Source organism: Sesamum indicum, linkage group LG7 (assembly GCF_000512975.1).
Source record: "Sesamum indicum cultivar Zhongzhi No. 13 linkage group LG7, S_indicum_v1.0, whole genome shotgun sequence".
Taxonomy (NCBI): domain Eukaryota; kingdom Viridiplantae; phylum Streptophyta; class Magnoliopsida; order Lamiales; family Pedaliaceae; genus Sesamum; species Sesamum indicum.
In genome coordinates this window covers 10,027,371-10,053,243 of record NC_026151.1, presented here as the reverse complement: position 1 = coordinate 10,053,243, position 25,873 = coordinate 10,027,371, and the positions used below count along the sequence as shown (strand labels likewise).

At 35.4% G+C, this 25,873-nt stretch overlaps 1 protein-coding gene across 3 annotated transcripts; it reads left to right on the top strand.

Annotated features, from left to right (window-relative positions):
* On the top strand, positions 1–25,299 carry LOC105166896 (brefeldin A-inhibited guanine nucleotide-exchange protein 5). Of its 3 annotated transcripts, XM_020695522.1 has the most exons (34): positions 1–171; positions 318–461; positions 2,059–2,134; positions 2,993–3,248; positions 3,628–3,749; positions 3,831–3,889; positions 5,771–5,828; positions 5,906–5,990; positions 6,093–6,290; positions 6,449–6,507; positions 6,776–6,845; positions 6,927–6,995; positions 8,105–8,227; positions 8,335–8,388; positions 8,506–8,588; positions 8,800–8,896; positions 8,978–9,076; positions 9,185–9,385; positions 9,525–9,635; positions 9,704–9,888; positions 11,692–12,315; positions 13,787–14,204; positions 14,972–15,211; positions 15,294–15,417; positions 15,521–15,669; positions 16,439–16,795; positions 17,573–17,739; positions 17,941–18,188; positions 18,291–18,469; positions 19,759–19,878; positions 20,266–20,402; positions 20,509–20,770; positions 21,553–21,648; positions 24,933–25,299. In XM_020695522.1, exons 2-34 carry the CDS (start codon positions 350–352, stop codon positions 24,993–24,995), a joined length of 5,301 nt encoding a protein of 1,766 aa, XP_020551181.1. In that variant the 5' UTR covers positions 1–171; positions 318–349; the 3' UTR covers positions 24,996–25,299. The 3 variants fall into 3 exon arrangements, with proteins under 3 accessions (XP_020551181.1, XP_020551182.1, XP_011084711.1); XM_020695523.1 differs by having other exon boundaries at positions 1–461; positions 2,996–3,248; XM_011086409.2 differs by having other exon boundaries at positions 2–461.

Below are 25,873 nucleotides of genomic sequence, written 5' to 3'. Positions count from 1 at the left end.
AAGAGCACGACTTTGTTTCCCGAATCTAACACATAAAGGCGCATTCACCGCACGAAAATCTCGAATCCACCTCACTCTCTTAATTCTCCCATAGTCCCATGCCAGATCTCTGATTTTCTCTTAACACCTTAAGATTTTGACAAATCCCCATCTCGTGAAAAATAGGCAAAGGTGAAATTGAAAACACTCCCACTATTTCACTTCGTTAGAACCCAAGATCTCAAATCAGTTGTCTTGCACATGTTCGTAAATCTCTGCTGCTGACCCAGTCTGATCCCACTGGAAAATTTTCGGAATTTTTGTTCCTCTTTTGGCAGGAGATTGATTTGAATTGAGTTGAGGAGTAGAAATGGCGGGGGGTGCGGCAGGAGGGTTTGTGACGCGGGCATTTGAGTCGATGCTCAAAGAGTGTGCTATCAGGAAATACACTGCTCTCCAGTCCGCCATTCAGGCTTATTTTGGTAAATCCTTTGTAAAGCTTAGATCTTTTGTTCAGGAATTGCGAATGCCATGCTGTTTTTGGGGTATTTGTTGTTTGTTTATTCTTTTGATTGCAAGGGGCGGAGGACGGCTGTGTGAAGCTGGACTGATTGATTGTAGTTGTTTCTGTTATTGTCGTTACTTCTGTAGTGGTATAATAGAAACATTCTTTGTTGTGTAGTTCTCTCCATAGTGGTATCATAACATGTGTATCATGCTTGTGTGGCAGGAGGTTCTTTTGGTCATACATGACTGATTTGTGTAGTACATCGAATACCATAGTTGATTAGCTGTGAATCACAAACTGAAAAATATTTAAAAGCAAACTGTCGATGGACTAAGTTCTGGACCATTTAGTTAGTTTTGTTCATGCAACGTCTTAATATTCCACAGCACACAAATTAAAAAAAAAATGATTTCTGGAACATCACATGACTCTTGTTTAAGGACCTATAACCTTTGATTTTGGCACTAATATGACTAACCCTGGTTTTGTGGAAGTTCTATAGGGATTTATAGGCTTGCTACTTGCTAATGATCATCTGGGAATCTGGAATAGGTGATAGCGCCTGTTAAATATAACTGATGGCTGTAACAAAGAGGGACTATGATAAGAGGAATTTAACAGGTGGAATTGTTAGTTGGAGGCTTATGAGTGGTACGGAGCGTAACATAGCTAAAGATGCATAACTGTTACAGATGCATGCAATCATGTGAATGGAGCATAAGGATTGAGCAGTTGGGTTCTGTAGAGATGCATATAATTGACTTTATAGCTGTTTTGCTGTATTTATACATACATAATGAAGGATGAGGGCTTTGCAACAAGGTTCTGATGTTTATTTGGGTCAACCTTCTGGAAAATAAAATTCTGAAGTAAGGCCTCGTGTCTTTAGTGGGAAATTTAGCTGAAGTGCGTACAAAGATGTTGATGAAGATAGATCTAACAGATGAACATGTATTCTTAAGTTAAAAAAAATACCTTGAATTATTTGAGGATGCTAGTGAGGATAAATGCGGGAGATGTTAGTCTATCTGATAATTAGGGATGCAGAGTTCGAAAGAGAGCCAAGTGTGAAGTTGTAACTGGTATTCATTTTAGAATTATGAACTTGAGAGTTTCATCATCTGTAGAAGGAAGAACACATTAGTTAAAGGAGGAAGTATCATTTATCTATAACTTACTTTTTCTTTCATTTTTGTATTTTTTTTTCCAATTTCCTTTATCAAATTTGTTTCCTTGGGTTGGTTTTAGGTGCTGCTCCAACCATCTTTATCGATGGGTTTTCTGTTGTCTGATTCTCATTTGTATTTTATTTTGATGCTTTACCTCTGTGAATATATGTTATTTTGCATTTTGTGTAGCATGGGGTTTTCACGGAGGGAGGAGGAGAAAAGAATGCATGTGTTTACTTGCAGTGATGCTTTACCCAGTATATCTTGGCGTTTAGGTGACACTTGACAGTCTGTTTGATGTAACTGCTGAGATAATATAGTTCTCATGTTTTTTCTTCCTTATGATGTGAATTGGCGCCTCTATAATTAATAGGTATTGTTTAATGTGTTTTGATGTTTCAGATAGTGGAAAGGACTCCAATCAGCAGTTGGACATTGGTGAGGTTAAGGAAGCTTTCTCCGCAGCTTCATATGAAAGGTGTTTCACAGTGAGATTTTATGAGTCCTAGTGTTCTTTCTATGACTGTACATGCACATCTGCTTCATATTAGTGACAACAAATATTGACATAGAGAACTAAGCAATCAATTGGCAATGTATTTGCTGAATCAGGATTAGAGTGCATGAGAACTAGATGAGACTATGGAATATTTATTGGAATAGTTATTAGATTAATGGGAGAAGTGAAGATGTTACCCTTGGATGTCTCAAAATCTCTTTGTGTGTCCGTGTTCACTCGAGTATCTGCCGAACCTTGGACGTCTCAAACTCTGTGTATGCATGTGTATGTTTGCTTGCCGTTGTGCTGGCTGTCTATCTCGGAACCTGCATGTCTTATTATCAAAGTAAAAGGTTATAAAACATTTCATGTTAGCAACTAGGAGCATATTTGCTTTGGTTCCACTGTGTTCCTTCAGGACATTACTGATGCCAAACGTGCATAGTTGTAAATGCATTCAACTAAGGAAATCATGGTTAGGATCACATTGGAGTTTACTGCAGATCATTGGACATTTATCCTCATACCAGAAAGAATGGTGTTTGGATGAGATGAGGATAAATGTCCTCTTATGGAGCAACTGTGGGTCCTCCACACCATATGAGCAACTGTGGGTCCTCTTATGGACATTTAGTCTGGTTTAGCATGCTGCATGTACTCTTTTTTTCCAAAAATACTTTATGTATTTGATTATGGATTGTAAGGCCAGGAATGCTAGTACTTTGTTTATTGCATTGAAACTTGAAAGACAATCAACCTCCTCATAATCTTCTTGTCTTCTGTATTCTTGTGTCTTTGTCTGCTTACATACAGAGTTTGTTTCCTCAATTTTTTTAGTAGTTCAGCTGAGCCTGATGTTGGGGCTGAAAGAACTGAGATTGGAGCTGATTCTTCCATGAGTGCTTCATCTGCAGCTGAGGATGTAGAACCTATGGGCAGGCCTACAAGCAGTAGTGACTCCATCATGGTGGTCTTGGCTAATGCAGGCCATACCTTAGGGGGGGCTGAGGCTGAGCTTGTCCTGAACCCACTTAGGCTTGCCTTCGGAACAAAAAACGTAAAAGTTGTGGAGCTTGCATTGGATTGTCTTCATGTAGGTTCTATCTTGTTCATAGTTGTTGAGCTATAGAAAGTTTCTTTGCAGTTGGGGTAATTACGCTCTTAGCACTTGCTGGTGTAAAAAGTTAATATTTTCTGTGATGTGGTTTCCTTACATGTTCTTTTCTGCGGATCTTCTAAGTCTTTTATATTCCAACTCAATGTGTGTTGTTTAGCAATTTACTGATGAAAAATGAGAAGGAAAGAAAGTTGTTCACTTTCCAGATCCCATCTCCTTGACCTTGAGTCATAAAGATCACGCACACTGCTTGCACCACATTTTTAAGCAGCTAGAAAATCTCAAGGATGGAGTTCCAAATATTGTTGGGCCTAATTTTGTGCATGCTTCCTTTTTCTCTCTTCTCCCCATGCAGAAACTCATTGAATATAATCACCTGGAGGGTGATCCTGGTCTTGATGGTGGTAAAAATGCACAATTATTTACAGACATCCTCAACATGGTATGCAGTTCTGTGGATAATTCATCACCTGACAGGTAGATTTGTTGACAGATTGAAATTGATACTTTTATGCATCTTGGGATTTCTGATTGTGACATTGAGATAATGAACACCAGTACTACTCTTCAAGTATTGAAAGTGCTTCTTACTGCCGTAGCATCGACAAAGATGCGAGGTATGTCATTTTCATTCTCTTGGTTATTGTCCAATTTCTTGTGATTGTCATATCCTTTTATCTGATATTATCATTGCACCTTTTTTCTTCTGGCAAATTTAGCATGATCCTGAGTGTGATGTATTTTAATTTATTTTTGGTTGTTTAGATTTTGCTACCCATTTTTGTTACAACTTTTTATCTATGTTTTTCTCATTCCATGAATAGGTCCTGATGGTATTTGTGCTTTCAGTTTCTGATTTTTTTGAATCCTCCTCTTTCTCCCAGTAAGATGATTTTCTTATCTGTATTCTTTCAATAGGAAAAGCTCTGGAGCAAGAAAAAAGTAATTGAGCTATGCTAGTACAGCTGTAAATTTTGTTGAGAAACTTGTCTTTGAAGTTCATAATTTCGTATCAATAGCTCTTTGTTAAGCTCCTCCATGTATAAGATGGCAGCGATTGGGGGATGTTAGTTGAGTCCTATTGGGGAAGAGAAATGATGCCTATTATTGGCCAATCCTTTCTCCTCTACCTGGAACTCGAAGAGCCCCTTTTTATTATGGTAACTGTTGATTGCTCTCACCCAACTCAGAGGACGCGATATATTCTTGCCAAAGTTAAGGGATAATCAAATGGTGATGAACCGACTGATTGTGATTGTATATTGATCTTTAAAGGGCTTAAATTATCAAACCGAAATTGAAAGATATACAATGAAATATCTTGATCCGAAGATAGAGATGCAGTCTCTTAATTTTCTGATGATTGAGCTCGAGCTGAGGAAAACCTTATATCCTAAACTTGGTGCGAGTGAATCTCCTTGGCTGGTTAGGCAGCAGCTTATATAGAGAGATAGATTCTAGGTTTGAATTAGAGTTTCCTCTGGAAAGCTTGATTTATTGCGTTTCCTCCACTCTCCTAGATATCTCTTCTCTTCCTTTGAATCTTACAAGGTTCTTAGTTCTCCAAGTAAGCCAGCTGCTCTTGTTTAGTTACATACAATTTTCATTGGAATAACCTTGGAAGGTAGTGCAAGTCACCCCCATGCACTCTTAACTAACCCTGTGTGTAAATCCATCTATAGACCTATCAATCTTATTTCAAATACAGCAAAAGACATTGTAAATCAACTTAGTTACTCACTTGGCAAGCACAATCTCTTGCCTTGATATAAAAACTCCAGTTTGCTGTGTTTGAGTCAAAGTTCACCAACTTTCGGATCTTTCATGTACTTGTTCATGTATTTTAGTCCATTCTTCTTACCCGAGGTCTCCTTCGCTAAAGCTTCTGGACCTAGAAGATCACCTGAATAAACTTTTTTTGTCAGCATCTAACTAATTCGACGAGACCGATTCCCCTGCTCTTCTTGGGGCCCTGCAGCATACAGTGTTTACTGTCCTATATTTATTTGGGCCTCTACTTCTCCATCAACTTCTTTGTAACACATTTGGGTTTTTCATCAGACGGGGGCAAATCTCTGTCTTGTACCCAATAGTGTCACTACCTTAAATGGGATCATCTCGTGGACGTTTGCCCATGATTCACAGATTTCCCGCGGCACATGACATAACACTTGGATTTCACATTTAAAAGTTGCTGTTTGTATTATAATAATATTCTTATGGCTGTCCATCTTAACTATACAATCTATATCTTTCTGACCAAGAGTTTAAAACAACTTGATTCCATTTCTCGTCATCTCTGGTGGGGAAGTATTGCTATCGTATTCATCACTTGATGAATGGCCCATTTTATATCTTAAGTTTGATCTCCAAAACAAATATTCTTTTATCGTTTAGAACTACCTAATGAAACACTTAATCTAGTTTCAAATAATTAGGAGTTGGTTTTTCCGTGTTCAGATGATTTATCGTATTCACTTGGATCTTTTCTTATCTAGTTCATGGTGAACCTTTGCTGGGAGTCATCAGGGTGTGCTATAATATTGCTCTCAATAGGTATGCTTCCAAGAGGAATCCTGTCAATTCGATTTATACATTCTCTATTCATTGTAATATTCGTTTTAAATGTTTAGCAAGAGTCCTATAAACCAAGCAACGGCAAAGGCCATGCTAACACAAATGCTCAGCATCATTTTTAGACGGATGGAGACAGATGTGGTATGCTATTGCATTTTCTTCGGAATTTTTCTTTTCTTGCATCATGGATTGGATGGATGAAGAGTATTTATCTGCAGTGATAATTAGTCTCTGGTGATCCAGGTTCGTTCCAGTTCTCTTCAGCCAGCAGAAGCTTATTCAGAGGATGGGTCAAATCCAATGATTGAAGAAGTGTCATCCAGTGATCATAATGAGCCAAGTATGACTTTGGGTGAAGCACTATCTGTGAAACAAATAAATAATGCATCTCCTGCTTCTGTTAAAGAAATCCAGAGTCTTGTGGGTGGCACTGATATAAAGGTATAGTGGTACTTATGTTCATGGGGCCATGCTAATGTGAGATTAGCTTTATTTCTCTCTCTTTCCGTTTCACCAAATTTTAATTGTGTTTGCAGTCCCTAAGCTTCTATAAGATTTGCAGATTTGACACCTGATAATTTTGATTAAAAATTGTGTAGGGTTTAGAGGCTGTTCTCGAGAAGGCTGTGAATCTTGAAGATGGTGGAAAAGCCGCAAGGTACCTACAATACTGAGAAGTTGAGATTTGTTGTCTGGAGGAAAAAATGTGTACAAGCTCAAGTTGAGGTTTATTGTTTGGAGAAGAATTATTACGAAGCTCTATTGTGCAATTGGTTCACTCTTCATATAAACTCAAACAGGGAATGCAGGGATCAAAGCTTTGCAGTTCATTTATCTTCATGTTCTGAGTAATATTATATAAAGTATGTCACAGTTTCTAATTTCATTTATATATGACTTTTGCAACCTTAAATTGCTGCTCTTAGAGGGATGGGCCTAGAGAGCATGAGTGTTGGACAACGTGATGCTTTACTTCTTTTCCGTACACTTTGTAAGGTTTGTATGCCTAGCATCTTTCTTATGCTGTTCAACTTCTCTCTTCCTTCCGATTGATGGAATCATATGATATATTTGCAGATGGGTATGAAGGAGGATAACGATGAATTTACTACGAAAACACGCATTCTATCTCTTGAGCTTCTTCAGGTTAGTCTGGGAGATTTTCTGCATATAAGAAGCTTGCCTTTTTGGTGGTTAGGCGAATGGACAAACTTTTCCTAGTCTCACTTATCAAAGGAATTTATGATTTGCAATGATGTTTAAAGTGCAAGAAGCAATATGCTTGATTGTTTGCTAACTATTTTGTCCTTGTTTATTGCACAATCAGTGGCAGCTGTGATTAGCTATTTCACCATCATATCAGAACCGAATTATGTGAATGCTAAGTTTACATAAAGATGGGTGTTTGGCCTTAAAATCGTGTGTTTGCTTGTATAAAAAATCAGAACAATTAAGGACCTATATTATCCTTTACACTTAACATTCGGTGGTGCTTTTTAGTATTGATTTCCACAGAACAAGGCTTTGTGTTGCTTTTTCCAAATACACTTTTCTCATAGACTCTGATTCTTGCCCTTATCTGGTTTTGTTTGTGTTTCTAATGCTTGCTTCCAAGATTTTGCATCCTCACCTAGATCTTCGACCCCTGCCTCCATCTACTTACCTGTGGATAGATCACCTGCTGCTAGCTTCAGTTTCTAGCATTCTTCCGCTTCTAATAAATTTTACTAGATTGTTTAAGGAGAATTCTGCTCCACTTCTTGCCTTTGTCTTCCTTTGTGGAGCTTATATCTATACGATTGTTAGTCCTTGCCCCTGGTTATGTACCAAATTTGCATTCTGGCGCTGCATGAGTTTGCTCCCTTTACTTGAAATATTATGTTCTTTGTTATGCTTCTTAATGAGTCTGATATAGTTTTTAACTTCTAGAAATAATTCTTCGACTTCCATTCAATTTTAACTTAGTTAATTGAGAAATATGATTTCTTTGTTGTTTCGACGTTTAAGATATTAGAGCAGTAAATAAATTATTCATCTCAAATTCAGGACTTTCACTTATTAGCTGAAGTCTTGTATGTAATGTTATCAGTTCTATAACTAATGTTTTGGATGCTGATTTCATATTGAAATTACTGGATGGATATGTTAAATTTAAGCAACAGGCCTGCTTGTTCTTTGACAATTTCTGCTCAGAATGGATAGAGAGTATGTCATGTAATAAGATGATATATCAATGCTATTTAAAATTGATGCAGGGTTTAGTGGAAGGCGTTGGTTACTCATTTGCAAAGAATTTTCAATTTATTCACTCGATAGAAGCTCATCTTTCATATACATTATTACGAGCATCAGTGTCGCAGTCTCCCGCTATATTTCAGGTGTAGTTTGTTTCTATCCCTCTACTTTAATTCTTTTGTGCTATGTCTGAAAAATCTGTTGCAGTTTTATGCTAATGATTTTCTTTTTCCCTCCTATCCGTTTGCAGTATGCAACAGGAATTTTTGCAGCACTTTTGTTGCAGTTTAGGGAAAGTCTTAAGGTATGACTAAACTTAAAATCTACTTTATTGAGGAATGAAATGATTGATTTCAACCATGATGAGAAGAAATAGTTGATCTTCACTTGCTTCGTCAAGCTGATTATTAATCCTTTTCAGGCTGAAATTGGAGTGTTCTTTCCTGTGATTATTTTAAGATCTTTGGATGGCTCAGACCTTAACCAAAAATTAAGTGTTCTTCGGTATGCTGTTCTCCTTAAAACTGTTAATTTTCCAATATAAGCATAATGTGTATCATTAGGTAGATTGAGTTTTCTCCTAGTTGCCATTGCAATCTCAAGCATTCGTTTATTCGACTGCTGGACAAAATGTATCCCTGCCACACCTGTTACACTTGTTACTTCTATAATTCTACTTATAGTTACTAATACACTTAATCTATCTGAATTGTAGGATGCTGGAGAAAGTATGCAAGGATCCTCAGATGCTTGTTGACCTCTATGTGAACTATGATTGTGATCTTGAATCACCAAACTTGTTTGAAAGAATGGTTTGTGTTTATCTTGAAAGATAAGATACTTCCATGACTTTCTATCTAAAACTTCCTCATTCTCTCACCTCTTCCCTTTAGGTTGCCACTTTATCCAAACTTGCTCAAGGTACTCAAAATGTGGATCCAAAGTCTGCTACCACATCCCAAACAGGAGCAATTAAAACGTCATCTCTTCAGGTATATCTTAGGCTTTTCCTGTCTGCACCTTATTCTTGTTATATTTTAGAAATTCTGCTGCAACTTCACTTATTTGAATGAACTGTTTGACACCTGTTGCCATTTTAGGGTCTTGTGAATGTGCTTAAATCATTAGTGCTTTGGGAGAAGTCTCATAGAGAATCAGAAAAACAAAATACGGGCAAGGAATCCATTGAGGAAGAAGTTTCGCCTAGAGAATCCGACGAATCAAAAAGTAGGGAAGGTTCACCAAGCAACTTTGAGAAGTTGAAGGCTCATAAATCCACCATTGAAGCTGTTGTTACTGAGGTGTGTGGACATTGTTGTTCTTTTGTTACATACACTGTGAACTGCATTGTCTGAACTTGGACTTTTATATATTTGGTTTCTTAAATATATGTTTGTGCTCCTTTAGGGTACTATAACTTTTTGTTTCAAATATGTACAGTTCAATCGGCAGCCAGGAAAGGGCATACAGCACTTAATCTCCAGTGGGTTGGTGGAGAAAACTCCGGCTGCAGTTGCTCAGTTTCTGCGAAATACTCCAAATTTAGACAAGGTAGATATTACATTCTGCTTTTGTTTTGCAGTGTCTAGAGTGGCTATCTGACTGATATGGATATCCAGGCTATGCTTGGGGACTACTTAGGCCAGCATGAGGAGTTCCCCCTTACTGTTATGCATGCATATGTGGATTCCATGAACTTTTCTGGGATGAAGTTTGACAATGCAATCCGTGAATTCCTTAAAGGATTTCGACTTCCAGGGGAAGCTCAGAAGATAGATCGGATAATGGAAAAGTTTGCAGAGCGGTATGTACTTTCTGTTGCTAAATTTGTCTGCATTAGGGAGCATAAATCATGCATAGGAGATTCTGCCTCAAACCAGACCAACAGAATTTGAGCATGGATACATGACATAAAATGATGATGTGTGCTCAAAGGAACTTGGATCTTCCTAGAGGTTTGGACACATAGTGATCTTGAAAAATTTGAAGCGCGTCTTCTTTAGTCAGATATATACCTTTTAATTGCCTCTTAACAGAAAAATAAGCATTACTTATAGAATTCTGAGAAAGAGTCCTGTATTACCTAGTTGTTGTTAAATGGAGCTTTTTTATGCCTTTCCTAACCTGGGCATACAACATCAGAAAGCATTCTTTAAAATTTGGAAACCCAGAAAACGTGGTAATATATATGGTGAGCATCCATGAATTGATATGCGATCTAGAATATTGTAATCAGAACACGCAACTCTAAATTTTCCATCACTAGAGCTATGAATATTCAGACCATTCCACCCAACAATTCCAACAGGAAACCTGTAATTTTGTGGTTTATTTATTTGTTTCTAACTCTGTATTTGTCTACTTACAAGCTGCACTGGGGATAGGTACTTCATAGAAGTCCCCAGAAGTGTCTGTTTATTGATTTATTTCTTTGGATAGTAATGCTGCTAACTTTGTCAGTAATCTCAGTTTGCTCCTTAGTTGTTCTCCCCCCCACCCCCATCTTTGCTCTTGAACTTACACTGTAACTGCTGCCCTCTTCTACCAAAATTGTTGCTGAAATTTGCAATGGACATATCTCATACCATTTTTAAGAAGAAATCCATACTTGACCAAAAAAGGCATCTTTGGTATGTCCAGGAAATTGAGTCTGATGGTAGATGTTTATGATGCAACAAAAACAGCATTTGTAGCCACCAATTGATGATTGTCTGTGATAAGCAGTTATTATAAGAATATAGCTGGAGATTGGATTATGATGTCTGATATTTTGTACATGGAGTTCTTGGTTCTTGAAATATGCAAATGCAATAGGATGCAGAAAGGTTTTAGAAGTATTGGAATTGATTATTTGGAGCTTCATTAGTAAGGGTTTACTGGTTAATTTACAGTGTAACTGTTATGCATGCATGTTTTTAGTACTTTCTAAGTAATTGGAGCGACATCTTATTTTCACGGCATCCTGATTGTCTTCCACGCATACAGTAGCATATGGAATAACATGTAATTACATTTGCCCATATACATTACCCAAGACAGAAGGTGCGTGATAGGTACTAATTGGGGCTTGTAAACTTGTATGTACAATAGAAATTGTCTTGAATACCAATTCTTTCTCTAGTTACAGGAGATTATCAAATTTGGGACATTGGTTCCTGCAAAAATTGTTTTCTCTTCATAAGAAGAGAGTGAGTTTGTCACAACTGGACCACATATCTTTACCTATTTCACATGTTCCTGATCCCATTGCTATGGGGTTGCCTTGTAGAAGTCCAGTGTGCAGCTGTTGGGCTGCCCTGTGAAGCTAAATGCTGAAAAGTCCTTTTCTGTACTTGCATATTATTTTGACTTTTGAACTGTAGATGCTAAAACTTGTTCTAACCAGATTGATATGAACCAGAATTGCTCTTCGCTTTGAAAATTGATTTGATTGGTGAATATAATATGACTTATAAAACAAGTATTTGGTTCCGTATATGCTACTCTGATACAGAGACTGCAGATAAACCAAAACTGTGCTGCATCTGCTGATATTTAAACCTTGTAACTATTAGTCAGTAAAGAGCTGGTATCTCCAGATTTTTAACATTCTATTATTCTCTTGCAGTTACTGTGCAGATAATCCTGGTCTATTCAAGAATGCAGATACGGCGTATGTCCTTGCTTATGCTGTTATAATGTTGAATACTGATGCTCATAATCCAACAGTGTGGCCAAAAATGTCAAAAAGTGATTTTGTACGCATAAACAAAATGAATGATGCTGAAGAATCCGCTCCTAAGGAACTCTTGGAGGAGATATATGATTCAATTGTTAAGGAGGAGATAAAGATGAAGGATGATCCTGCTGGAATTTTGAAAAACAGTAAGCAAAAGCCAGGAGTTGAGGAGGGGGGTCTTATAAATATTCTCAATCTGGCTCTTCCAAGAAGGAGCTCTTCAACTGAGCCCAAGCCTGAGAACGAGGCAATTCTCAAGCAAATTCAGGCCATAATTAAGGATCAAGGGGGAAAAAGGGGGATCTTTTACACTTCACATAGGATTGAACTCGTACGTCTCATGGTTGAAGCTGTAGGGTGGCCGTTACTGGCTACTTTTTCTGTTACCATGGGTGAACTAGATAGCAAGCCCAGGATTGGTCTTTGTATGGAAGGCTTCAAAGAAGGTATACACATAACACATGTTCTTGGAATGGACACCATGCGCTATGCCTTTTTGACATCTTTGATAAGGTGATTCTCTTTTTACTATTGACTTTTTTGCCTGTTCTATCGAATTATTTGTTGTGACTTACTTTCTGTTCTGTCATCTTAAGAGATTACAATTCTTGGTTTTCTTATGAATTTTGTCCTGATAAATTGTTTCTATTGGGTACTGGTATCATTTATTCAACTTACAATAGTTTAATGTCATACCTTATTCTGTTAGCTGTTCCTGTGAACAAACATGTCAGTTCAGTTCAATCATTGCCATCCGTAGCTTATCTATGCTTCAGCATGTCTGCACCAATCATATTTCTTTTACCACTACATCTTCTGAGTTTAATTTTACCATTGTATAATTTTTGGAAATGTAAACACCCCATCTCTTTCTGATGACTGGTGCAGTGCACATTGGTTTTCATCCCTGATAGCCTTTTCAGTTAAGTTAATTACAAATAAACCAAACCAATGTCATATGGTCACAGTCTGATGAAAGTCACTTGCAGGAAAGTGCATTATTGTGTTATTTGGAGATGAATCAATTAGTTTCTATTCATCTCTTGAGGTACCAATTATATGCAGTTAAAAGCAGTTAGTATATTAATGTGTGTTTTCATGGAATGAATTTACGTTTATGGTTTACTGTGGTAAATGTTTGGATGTGCGTCCTGGCCATGATTTGGCAGAGTACGATGGACTCTTGTGGCACTTTCTCTTGATGAACTCTAGTTGTATCCTCTAAATCTCCATGTTGGATGGCAAAGTAACCAAATGAGTGGATCATGTGGCACAATGTCAATGCTGTTGACTGCAGCCTGCAGCCTGCTAAGATGATAAGTTCAAAATTATTAGAGTTCCTGATGTTCTGGTTCCTTTTCAATGTGCCCATGTCGAGCCGCTTTTAGATACTAGTTAATAGCGTCTGACAACCCTCCTATTTAAGTTTGCTGCTACCAAAAGTGTTCTTGTGTACTCAATAGTCTCAAGTATCATGCAAGAAAAACTTATTTGTTTCCCAGGATGGTACCTATCTTTGTTTCTTCATAGTGTTGCACAGCAACACCATCTTTGTTCATTTAATTATTTTCTATAACTTCTATTCTTGCAGTCAATTCTTGCGTGAACATGACAATCATTCCAAAAGTTAGGTTTATGAAACAAAATGAATTGATATAATCAACAGATGACTAGATACATTTGTAAAATTTGACTGATGCAGAAAATATAAAAACTGCAGAAATCTTGGGTGCTTGGTCTTAGAATCTTTCTACTATTAAAAGAGAGAGATCTGTAGTTCAATAAGAAGTTAAATATGTGAAAGATTCAGATTACGGGATTAAATATGAAGCTGCTTGAAAATTGATACGTCCATGAGGCACTTGCTCTTTTGAGTTTCTCAATTTTATAACAGTAATGGTTCTGCTTGCTTTTTACTGCCCAAGATTTCACCATTGAAATTTTTTCCTAAGCATGACATAATGCTTCTGAAAATGACTTTCAGGTATAATTTCTTGCATGCACCAAGAGATATGCGTGGAAAAAATGTAGAGGCACTACGTACTTTACTAACTTTATGTGATACTGAGATATATGCCTTTCAAGACTCTTGGTTTGCCATTCTGGAATGTATTTCCCGCCTAGAATATGCGGTGTCATGGCCTGCTATGAGTGCAACCGTTATGCAAGGATCAAATCAAATCTCTAGAGATGCTATTCTTCAATCTCTGAGAGAGCTGGCTGGGAAGCCTACTGAACAAGTATTTGTGAATAGCATCAAGTTGCCCAGTGAAACAGTGGTGGAATTTTTTACTGCTTTGTGCAGTGTGTCAGCTGAGGAATTAAAACAGATTCCAGCTCGTGTTTTTAGCTTGCAGAAGGTTGTTGAAATAAGCTATTACAATATGGCTCGCATAAGGATGGTAATCGCTTCACCTGCTTAAATTTATGCTCTGTTTTGATTTTTCATTTCTAGTTTTTTGGGTGTGGTAGCCTCATGTTTTTCCAATCCCCTTATCTACAGAAATTGAGCATACCTCATGCGCGGTTCCGCTTGTTTAGTCATACTCCAGAATCAGGACACTATATTAACATGCATTACTCTCTTACCACATGAGATATTTATGAGCTCAGTAGAGGTGGATAATATGTATCACTTGAAAATGTGTGTTCATGTCAATAAATCAGGGGAGCAGTGCAAATTTTTAAGCTTATGCATTTGTAGATGATTCATTTTCACATTCTGTTAACTCAACTCAACAAAATGTTACAATATGCTTATGTGGGTCAGCTTATCATCTTTTTCTGCTGCTGCTCTATCGAGGCACTTCCCAAGGTCCAGAGCGTGTTCTGGGTTTTCTATAATTCTACTACCATTTTCTACTTGGTTCATCTATTGGCCTATGTTGAATATGGGTGGATCATCACAGATGGTTCTCCTACTATTAATGTATGCCACTTGCCAACTTACGACAATATACATATATCTTATTAATGTGGCATGACTTTTCCAGAAACATCTGAACATCCTTATCTTAGCTTCACTTTTGCTGTCCAAAACCTGGTCCGACATTGGTGATTTTAAGATATCTTTTTCCTTATCGAAATAGATATGCCCGTATCTGTATAGGACACTGATTTATGAATGCATGCCTGCAGGATATTTATTATCTGTTTGTTCATTTTTCAGGTTTGGGCTAGAATATGGTCAGTCTTGGCCCATCATTTTATTTTTGCTGGGAGCCATCCTGATGAAAAAGTTGCAATGTATGCCATAGATTCTCTACGACAACTTGCTATAAAATATTTGGAGCGTGCTGAACTTGCAAACTTCACTTTCCAGAATGATATTTTGAAACCATTCGTTGTTCTCATTCGGAGCAGCAGAAGTGATTCTATACGGAGGCTTATAGTGGATTGCATCGTGCAAGTATGTATACTTGATACTATGTTTTACATCTCTCTGAGTTGTACAGTTGTTTGACATCAACATATTTGAGTGGTGATAACAGATGATAAAATCTAAAGTTGGAAGCATAAAGTCTGGTTGGCGGAGCGTGTTCATGATTTTCACTGCTGCTGCAGATGATGACTCGGAACCGATAGTTGAAAGTGCATTTGAGAATGTGGAACAGGGTCGGAACCCTTTTTCTTTGAATTTCTGTATTTCTTTTGGAAAATGTTTAACAAGTTTAGAATATTTTTATGAAGTCATGTCTGACTCAGAGGAATTGTGCAGTTGTCTTGGAACACTTTGATCAGGTCGTTGGTGATTGCTTTATGGATTGTGTCAACTGTCTGATTGGATTTGCAAATAATAAAAGTTCTCACCGCATAAGTTTGAAGGCCATTGCTCTGCTCCGCGTATGTGAGGACCGTCTTGCTGAGGTTCGTGATTGAATATTTATTTATTATGATCTTGCTCTATTATCTTGACATATAGCATAAATTGTGGTCATTCTGATGAAACTTTTAACCAGAGTGTGATGGTATGGTATGGTATGGCTGCATTTAAAAAGTCATACTCTTGTAAGGTCGTGAACAGAGACAAGGAGGAAATTTGTGCTGTTTTAATGTTAATATACCTGGCCCCCTAATTTTGTTGATTATTTTGAGGTCCTTTTTTCTACTACTCATGCCAGAAAAGAATGGATGTATGCTAGAAATCCTATTGTATAACACAAAATTTCCCTTACCTAGTACCTATTAGATATTGCTCGCAGTAAATAAGGCTTGGGCAGGTGTTTACTTTTTTCTGCTACCTCATTTTCCTAAAAAGTCGTAGAGAATGTTCAAGGACAGGCTAATATCCATGAACAGCAGACATTCTTGACAGTCTTCTAATGCTTTCTAATAGAAATATTTCAAATGTTTCTGAATGTAAAACTCCTCTAGCAAAGGAGGAGGGAAAAGGATAAAGAAAAAAGAAAAAAAATATGGAAGAGGCCATCTATTTGTTTTTGTGAAATACTTTGTAACTCGTGCACTGCATGTTTTCAAAGGCTCTTGATTCTGTGGAATGGTTTCATGGATTTAGTTGCTGGTCTTTGTTTGTATGGAGAGAAAACTACATAGTGAGGGGGAATGGATGCTCAAAAAACAAGTATTTTTGCTGAGGTATACATGCAGTGATTGCTTTTCTTTCTTCTCATTACAGGGTCTTATACCAGGTGGTGCTCTGAAACCTATTGACACCACAGTTGATGAAACTTGTGATGTTACTGAGCATTATTGGTTTCCTATGCTGGCTGGTCTTTCTGATCTGACTTCTGATCCAAGGGCAGAGGTCAGAAACTGTGCACTTGAGGTTTTGTTTGATTTGCTGAATGAGAGAGGCAGCAAGTTCTCAACTTCATTTTGGGAGAATATTTTCCAACGGGTCCTGTTCCCTATTTTCGATACTGTGAGACATGCTGGAAAAGAGCATTTTATGTCTTCTGGGGATCAATGGCTTCGTGAAAGCAGCGTTCATTCACTACAATTATTATGCAACCTGTTTAACACTTTTTACAAGGTAGCCCAATTGGTTGATGAAATATAATCAGTTCATAATAGTGTTTCTAATTCTAACCTATCCACGGTGCCGCACCCTCTATGTGTGCCTGTCTTCTCTGTCCTGTGCTGGAATAAATTTCTGCTTGTTTAGCTGTTAACTAAGGTTCTGGTTTGTTTGTTACTACTTCCTAATATCAGAATGAATAGATAGTTGTCATAATGAACAGGAATCCACCTCACTTAATTGTTGAAATCTCAAATCTCACACATGAGATTGAGATACTGATTTTGCTACCTATATTAGATTTCAATGTATATGTCACCGTGAAATTTTTTTTTGGTTGTTTTTTGACCTTTTTGCCTCTGAAGCATTCTGCCTTCTGAGAAAGTAGCTGTTACTAATGTTAAAAACTTAAAAAGTAACATTTTGGTGTCTATTATGCCTAAAATGTGCTTTGAATTGTTTTGTGTCCTTTTTATTTTTGTCACATGGTGGCCTGTTAAAGTTGACTTCATAAATTGGCAGTCCCCTACAGAAGTATAGTAGTTGGGTGAGAAAGGTTGCTCTCCGTACTGCCTTGTTCTTGCTTCTTATGGCGGGGGCAAGGAGATGCTGTTCTCTACTATTTAATTGATGATCCTGTGGAATTCTCTGCTTCCATGATTCAGGAATGAATATGAAATGTTCTCCCTTTTACTATTTGTGCTCAAAATCCATGATGCTGACTCCAAGAGCCTGCCGTACTACTCATGGCATTTAAGCAGTTTTTTGATACTTGATGTCTCATGTTTGTAGGATGTGTGTTTTATGCTGCCTCAGCTACTCAGTTTATTGCTGGATTGTGCCAAGAAAACAGATCAATCAGTAGTTTCAATATCGTTGGGTGCATTAGTGCATCTTATTGACGTTGGAGGACACCAGTTCAGTGATGAAGACTGGGATACTTTGTTGAAAAGTATAAGGTAACACACACGCACACAAACTTACTCATTCACTCTCTAAAATAACACACAAACACACACACAAGGTCTCTCTCTCTCTCTCTCTCACATACACACATACACACGATACATTTTCAAATTTATCTTCCTTAATAAGCTGCAAGCTGCTTCCTTTTTACTTGGTGACTTGTTGGTTTCGATGTGCTTATTGATTTTGGCCAGGGATGCATCATACACAACCCAACCCCTTGAGCTTCTCAATGATTTGGGTTTTGATAACACTAAGCACCGTAAAGTGTTGACAAGAGACTTGAACAGCCCTTCACCAGTGGCCGTTGGTCGGGATTTATCTTACAAACGTAATGATAATTTCTATGAAAATGGGAACACAGTGGGAATAGATGAGGATGGAATTGCACTGCATCACAATCAAGATATTGAGCGCCCAGTGGATATGGAGGGATCTGAAGGTTAACTCATGATAAGCTATATAAATATTGCTAGGGCAACTGCTTGCAAATTTGACATAGTAGATAGTTCAGAAGCTTAGATTTTAACATGTCTTTCTGCAGGCATACCTTCACCATCTGGAAGAACTATGAGACCTACTGAAGATGGTGGCGTTCAGCGTAATCAAACATTTGGACAAAAGATAATGGGAAATATGATGGACAACCTTTTCATGAGAAGCTTTTCCTCGAAACCAAAGAACCGTACATCTGATGTAATGGTACCATCTTCTCCATCCAAGGTTGGTATTTTGATTTACAATTTTGTAGATTTGTATTTATGCCTGTCTATTGTATCTGTTGATTTAGTATTTCTTAAGCTGTTATTCATTCAATGTGCAAATGGTTTTCTTAATAGGAAATTGTGAAGGCCTATACATTGCTGCTTGGTAACTGAAAACATTTTGACTTTCAGATGCAAGTTATTTCAATTTCCCTTGGGCATTAGTACTATATGTGAACCTTGGATTTTAGTAAGGGAAAACAAAAGTTAGAAATATAAGCACAAAATTGTATTGTTCGGAGTGAGAAAACTCTTAGGGGGACATTGTTACGCATGAATGGATTTGGGTGGGAAGGGAACGAACTTAGGAACAACATAAAATAGGAAATAAATGATTTTAGTATGTCATTCTGACACAGGAATAAGAAAAGGAATTGAATCGAAACTGTTCAAACCCCATTTAGATGTTTGGTAGATAGTAATGAAACTTTAAAACACACAAACACAAGTTTTGTTATATAAGAAATCTATTTTGGAATATTGAATTAATTATTATAACAATATATTTTTCGAATGTTTCATATATTAGATATCTAATATATACTTCTTATTTTACAAAAAATATCATATGTACTGAAAATATTTGTAAATATTATATATATTCTTATATTATATTTTATACTTCTAGTATATATTTGGCAGATTACATATAAGTACGTAAATAACTTTATGTTATATTCAGTAATTAAAAATTAAATTATTCATATTATATACTTGTAACACATTTCAATAATTTGTATTACTTTCATATATTTAATATTTAAAATAATATATAATTTTTGTGATTATGATTTTATTAAAGTTTATGTTAGCAACATAAAACAGGGGGCTTAGCCGATGGTCTAAGAAGAAACTGGAATCTTCTCGGATGCTTTCTCGCTGCCTTTTTCTAGGAAGACTGGCAAATGATGGAACTTATAGCCAGAATGTATTACAAACTTGATTTCTTATCTTAAAGCAATACTCTGTGGATTGAAACCTTAAAATGCATCAATCATTTTGTAAGGTTTTGGAGATTAAACATGCGTTTCCTTATCGAACCACCCTGTGAATCCTTCTGGAAAGTGTATATGTTGCTCTCTTGTTGCGTTTTGTTTATGATTTATTGGCCTCGATTGTCAAGACACAAGTCTGCAGAAGGATAAATTTGTTGCAGTAACAGTCTGATGGCATTTCTTTGTTGCATGATCATTCAAAATGTATTCAATTGTTTAACTGGTTTGGGTTTTTCTTTTGCTTCTTTTGTAGTCTATTGATACTGCAATGGAGCTTGGTTCCAGAGATGAGGAGGAAAGTCCAATCTTAGCAACCATCAGGAGTAAATGCGTTACACAGTTATTACTTTTAGGTGCCATTGATAGTATTCAGGTATAAGAATCAGTTTCTTGAGATCTTATTTCAGAATGAAATGCTTTTGAGAAGTCTCTGTTTGGTTGGTCAAATCCTAGCAACTAATAGTGTTGTGATAGCTCTTCCATTACTGGGGAGTATTAAGCTCTAGCATTACTCTTTTCTAGATAGAGTAAGATCACGCGGTTCCAATTATCTGCAAAATTATGAAACACATGCTGTTTGCACTAACCCTTTTTAATGCTAGTGTTCTTCAGAGTCATGGGGAGTTCAGCAAATTTCTGCCCAGTTCATCTCTTAATATTACTTGCATATACATGCTGACTGATGAAATGAGATTAAGTTGCTACGGTGCTCTGAGAATATCGTTTACTATCTTATGTTTGGCATGTTTCACACTTTCAGAAAAAATACTGGAACAAGTTGAACACACAACAGAAAATCACCATTATGGAAATTTTGTTCTCTATCCTTGAGTTTGCTGCCTCGTACAATTCTTTTGCTAATCTCAGATTGCGAATGCACCAAATTCCCACTGAAAGGTTGGCTACTATGTTCTTTAACTTAAAATTACATAATATAGCCATGCTTTGAGTTGGTTGCTTCAGTGATACAACTTTTCTGACACACGGTCCTTTTCCTGAGTAGACCACCACTGAATCTCCTGCGTCAGGAGTTGGCTGGAACTTGTATCTATCTGGATATTCTACAAAAGACAACATCCACTGTTGATATTCACAGAGAGGGAGACATCAAAGAAGAGAAACTTGAAGGGGTAGCTGAGGAAAAGCTTGTGTCTTTTTGTGAACAGGTGCTAAGAGAAGCATCTGATTTTCAATCTAGCATCGAAGAGACAAATAATATGGATATTCATCGAGTTCTGGAACTTCGATCTCCAATAATTGTGAAGGTACGAATTATGTCATGGATAACCAGTATAAAAAAGATGCATGTCAGCTCCTTCTATTCTTCTTCTTTCTTTTTTCTGGGTTTATAAAATTTAGCAGGATTATGATTGTTGGTGTCTGTGGTTGTGAACTTGAGTTTGACTTTTGAGATTGTCATACATGGAATGGAATAATGTGACTAGAAATCCAATCTGTTATAGATGACATCTGTTGAAATCTGGGAATGGGTTTCCAATTTGGGAACTGTAAGTTCATTCTTTCTGTAGTCCCTTCATCTTCAAGATAACACTTCCAAATGAAATCATTTGCTTGCTTCCTTATTCTCCCTTGGCAAATCTACCAAGTCGTGGTCTTGTTTCCTCATCATGGCTTGATGGATAACCTGGACGGATCTCTATTTTCTTTCAGTGAGCAAAATAATATTTTTATGGATTAGATGGTCATTGATATCCTAGGGATTGCTATTTTCGCTTTGTGGCTTGCATAAAGTTTGTTTTGGAGCATAGTTTATACATACTATTTGAAAGCTCATTATGAGCTGTGAGAAGTGATTTTTGCAGTTGTCTTTGGTAAGTCCTTTTTCATGAACTTTGTTTGACGTTAGCTGTTAATTCTCATCCTTATTATCCACTCCACAAACTTATGTCAAAATTATCTGGCTAATAGCTATGCACTTAGTTAAAAATGCAAAGGAAAAGCTGCCACTTGTTTCCTGGTTTGAGGATTTATTTTATTTTGTTCTGCATGGCGTTAAGAATTGTGACCTTCAAGCCTTGGTATCCAGGTGCTGAAAGGCATGTGCCAAATGAATGCCCGGATTTTCAGGAACCACCTCAGGAACTTTTATCCTTTGATCACGAAACTTGTCTGCTGTGATCAGGTAAACTCCCATCTTGGCATGACTTTGCAAGTTCAATTTCCATTGCATCATCAATTAGGAAACATAAAGTTTTACATGCTCTTTGCCATCTTGTCTTACTAATCAAATTTTGATACAAGTCAAAAGTTTAACATCCTGAAATTTTGTGTTCATGGTACCTGAAACAGTTGCACAATAGGAAAACACACGTACAAATTTGTTTGGCATTTGTACTTGCCTTTGAGAATAATTTCTCGACCTTGTTTGTCAATTTGGTACTAATTTCTCTACCATGTCCGTCAATTTAGTACTTAATTTTCCACTAATAAAGTTTATGTACTAATTTTTATATAATTATGTATTTCTATAATTGCCTACATAAGAATAGTAGTAACAGTTTTAGAACAAAAATATGCTTATAAGCATGTTGCTATCTCATTGAGTTTTTGAAGATAATAATTTGTTTTTAAATTCACTTAATTAACCTAGAAAACTAGATATCCATTATTACATATAATTCTTTTGATTATAAATTCAGGAACACTAAATTTTATTTATTAGTGTATCTTGATTGAATAAGCCAACTTATTAAATGAAAATATTATAAAATTTCATATGGAAAAGAATATATTTATTAGTTTATTTTTATGATATTATCAATGTAACATAATTGTATTTGATTGTGTCACATATCAATTTAATAGAAAAATTATTAAAATCGTGATTGAAACCACGAGTTGGATTAATTCTTATAAAAATAATTAAGAATTTTACTCATTCTTGCTAAATTAGGTACACTAACAAAAAGTAAATTGAAAAGCTTCGATAAAAACTTCTTACGATGCGTTGAATTCTTTATGAAAATATGTATTATTTCTCAAATTCGCTTTTTTGTTAACAAATTGTGTTGTTATTTTGGTATTTTTTCTACTAAAAATAAAATATTATTATGTCTTTTTTTTGCATGAATGACTTAAGTAATGTATAGAAAACAACAAAAGGCAAGAATGAAATAAAAGGTATTAGTTTTTCAGCTGGTAGTTTATACTTCTAACTTTAGTTTTACCATAGAATATATTAGTTGCATTACATGTCATTTTGCATATCATCGAAGTGAAGAAACAGAGAAGTTTTGAATTATAAACCATACTATTCACCTATTCAAGTGTTTTTATTTAAAATAATTCTGATATTCTTTCAAGAAGTCTTGTTTAAAATTTAAAAATGACATCTTTTTAACTCAATGTTTATTAGTCCAAGCCAAGTTTAATTTATTTTGAATTATAAACTAATGTTTCTTCATACTTTTATCTTCTCAAGAAGTAAAGAAGCATAGAACATTTCAAACTTATTCATGCTTCTACAATAATAAACAATACATATTATATTATGTATATGGTAAAGGTGTTTTTAGCAATTATATTACATTATAATTATAATATGAAAAGTAATTTGTAATAATTAATAAATATAAAAAGTAACTAATAGGAGGTAATAAATGTCAATAGTAGTTGTAGGAGGTAATAAATATGAAAAGTAATTAATAGGTATATATTTTATATTCTAACCTTAAAACCAATATATAAAGTTAATTTCGTCAAGCAAAAAAATGAAAGAAACTTCTGAAGCTATTCATAATTTCATATTTTTTTAATATAGTGTAGATTAACCATAAAATACTGTCATTAGTTTCAGGTTATTAAAAATGTTAATCAATAATTTTGAATCTTTATGCTTCTTCTTGTTTATTTACTTTTAAAATGTAAGTTCAAATTAACATAAGGTAAAAGTTTCATTAAGTTCTTTTGAATGATTAAATTTAAAAGAAAGAATCAACTTCCTTTATGAATCCATATATTTTTAGATATAATAAGCAAATTTAGCAATAAAGACCAAACTGTTGGAAAATTTAAAATTGACTTTCATAACTTAAAGGAAGCTTGTATATACTTATGATCCTGAGTTTGAAAATTGTTCATGTGATATGACTGTAAGATTTTCATAATTAATGTTTATGATTAATTCAAGGTTTCAAATAGTATGACATTATATGAACGCACCCTTTGAAATTCTAATTTGTTCGAAATATTCATTTAAATTTTTGATATACTAATCTTTCTTAGTTAAGGCTATGGTTTTTCACCATAATTAACAAAGGCATCTCAAAAGCTCAATCAGACTTTTAGCCATTCATTTTTGTCTAGCACATACATATGTATATGCATGTGTGTATATATAAAAGTATGTTTCACTTGGTTTTCATACTTATTTCGAACACATAAAAGAAAGTGAAATTAATTGATAAGCATGCACTAAATTTAATAAATATTGAAAAGGTATTTAAAATATGAATGAGAAGAAATAACATTTTCTTACTTTTCATAAAGTTGAAAAAGTAATTTTGTTCAACATTTGCAGACAATTGAATTTTTTTTATTTTATGTACATGCTAATTGTTAATCTCCTGCTATCTCCATCCATCATCTTTTAATTTCTAAATGAATATTTTTCATTTGACTTTAACTATATTGTTTCTTGTATTGTTGGACTTGCTAAACATTATCACGTGTCAATTTCAAGATAATTCAAGTTAATGTTCCGTCTTTCTTCAGATAGCACAAATGAGAATTTCTATTATATTTGTGCATTAGTAGTTTCTTGCATTGTTAAGATTGCAGCCTAATGGAGTCCTATAATTGATTAAACTTTTTACATTATCATATTGTTGTTATTCAAAATTTAATAATGCTTTATTTAGTCATTTCAAAATTTAAAAAGCGTGAAATCATCCTAATCATTGGTATTTAACAACAGTATTAATGTAGATATAGAAACAGACTGATAAATAGGTAATAATAATATTTATAGTATTAGTATATATAATGTAGTACAATATGATATAAAATAATAATATAGATACTTATATATATTGCATGATATATATTGTCTAGCAAAAAAATTATTAAAATCCAAGATGTAATTAACCAATGTTTATTAGCCATAAGTTTTAAGGGATTTGTAGATAGAAGTACAGATAGATATTTTACAAGCTATTTGATTACGATTTCAAGCTACTTAATTACCGTAAAGAAATATTATCATATGAGAAGTAAATAGGGATATTTTAGTTTATACAAAAATTCAAAAAAATATTGGGACATGTGATAGAATATAATAGATACAGTATTATATTGAGCTCTAACAGGCTGAAAAGGAAACACAATACTCAGCACCCAAATGCAACTGCAATAGTATAGGCTGTATCATCCTGTTTCTAGAATTCTAATAAGAAGTCCCCTTTTCAGATGGAGGTTCGTGGTGCGCTTACAGACCTTTTCAGGATGCAGTTGAACACGCTGGTGAAATAGGATTCTGGGTTCCAGATATGTCACAAATTTCATCTTACTCTCAGATAGATTTATCTAATGCCGAATTTACTTGGTGATGCATTTAGAGAAAGATAGCTTTTCCCTTCTGTTTTCATTGTCTTCTCTTTTCAATATTCATTCTTCTTACTTCTACATTTATGAAATTCTGCTGACGATATAGATGTGGAAGAACTGGAATCAGATGTGTGTTTACTGCAGTTTCTCAACAATTTTGACATCTGTTCTGTAAAATTTTGTAAAATGATGAAACACAATTTCTACCATTGGGAGCGAGTATTAGTTACTTCCTGCTACTGTTTATGCATTAACATATGTTATTAAGCAATAGCATTTTTAGCAGATTCAGCATCAGTTATTAATCAATAACATGAAAAATCAGGACAACATTCTAGTGGCGCATAGGCATGGGTTCTCATTTGTGAGTACTTGGAGTAGGGCCTATTTAGGGCTCATATTGCACGAGGGCGTGCGCTTCATTCTATAACATTTTATATTAGATTGAGTGGGGAAGAATATAACATTTTTAATTATGTGTTAGAGGTCTGTATTGCATATCTTTTAAAGGTCCTTTGAATTAGTTATGTCTTCACCTTATATCTTTAGAAGATTATCCATATATATTGATGTTCTGTAAGTGGCCTGGTTTGTGTGGCCCTTTCACTGGATGATCTGATCCATGAATTGCAAATGGATCTCGAGTATTTTGCATTCTTGGATTCGCACTGTCTTCCTTCTACATCTCTGTGGTTGCTTCCATCACCATATTAAGTTGACAACTTTCAATCAGATAACCAATAGTGCAGACTCAAAGAGGCAAATCAGGCACCGAGGATCGCCACTCTGATACCATGAACAAA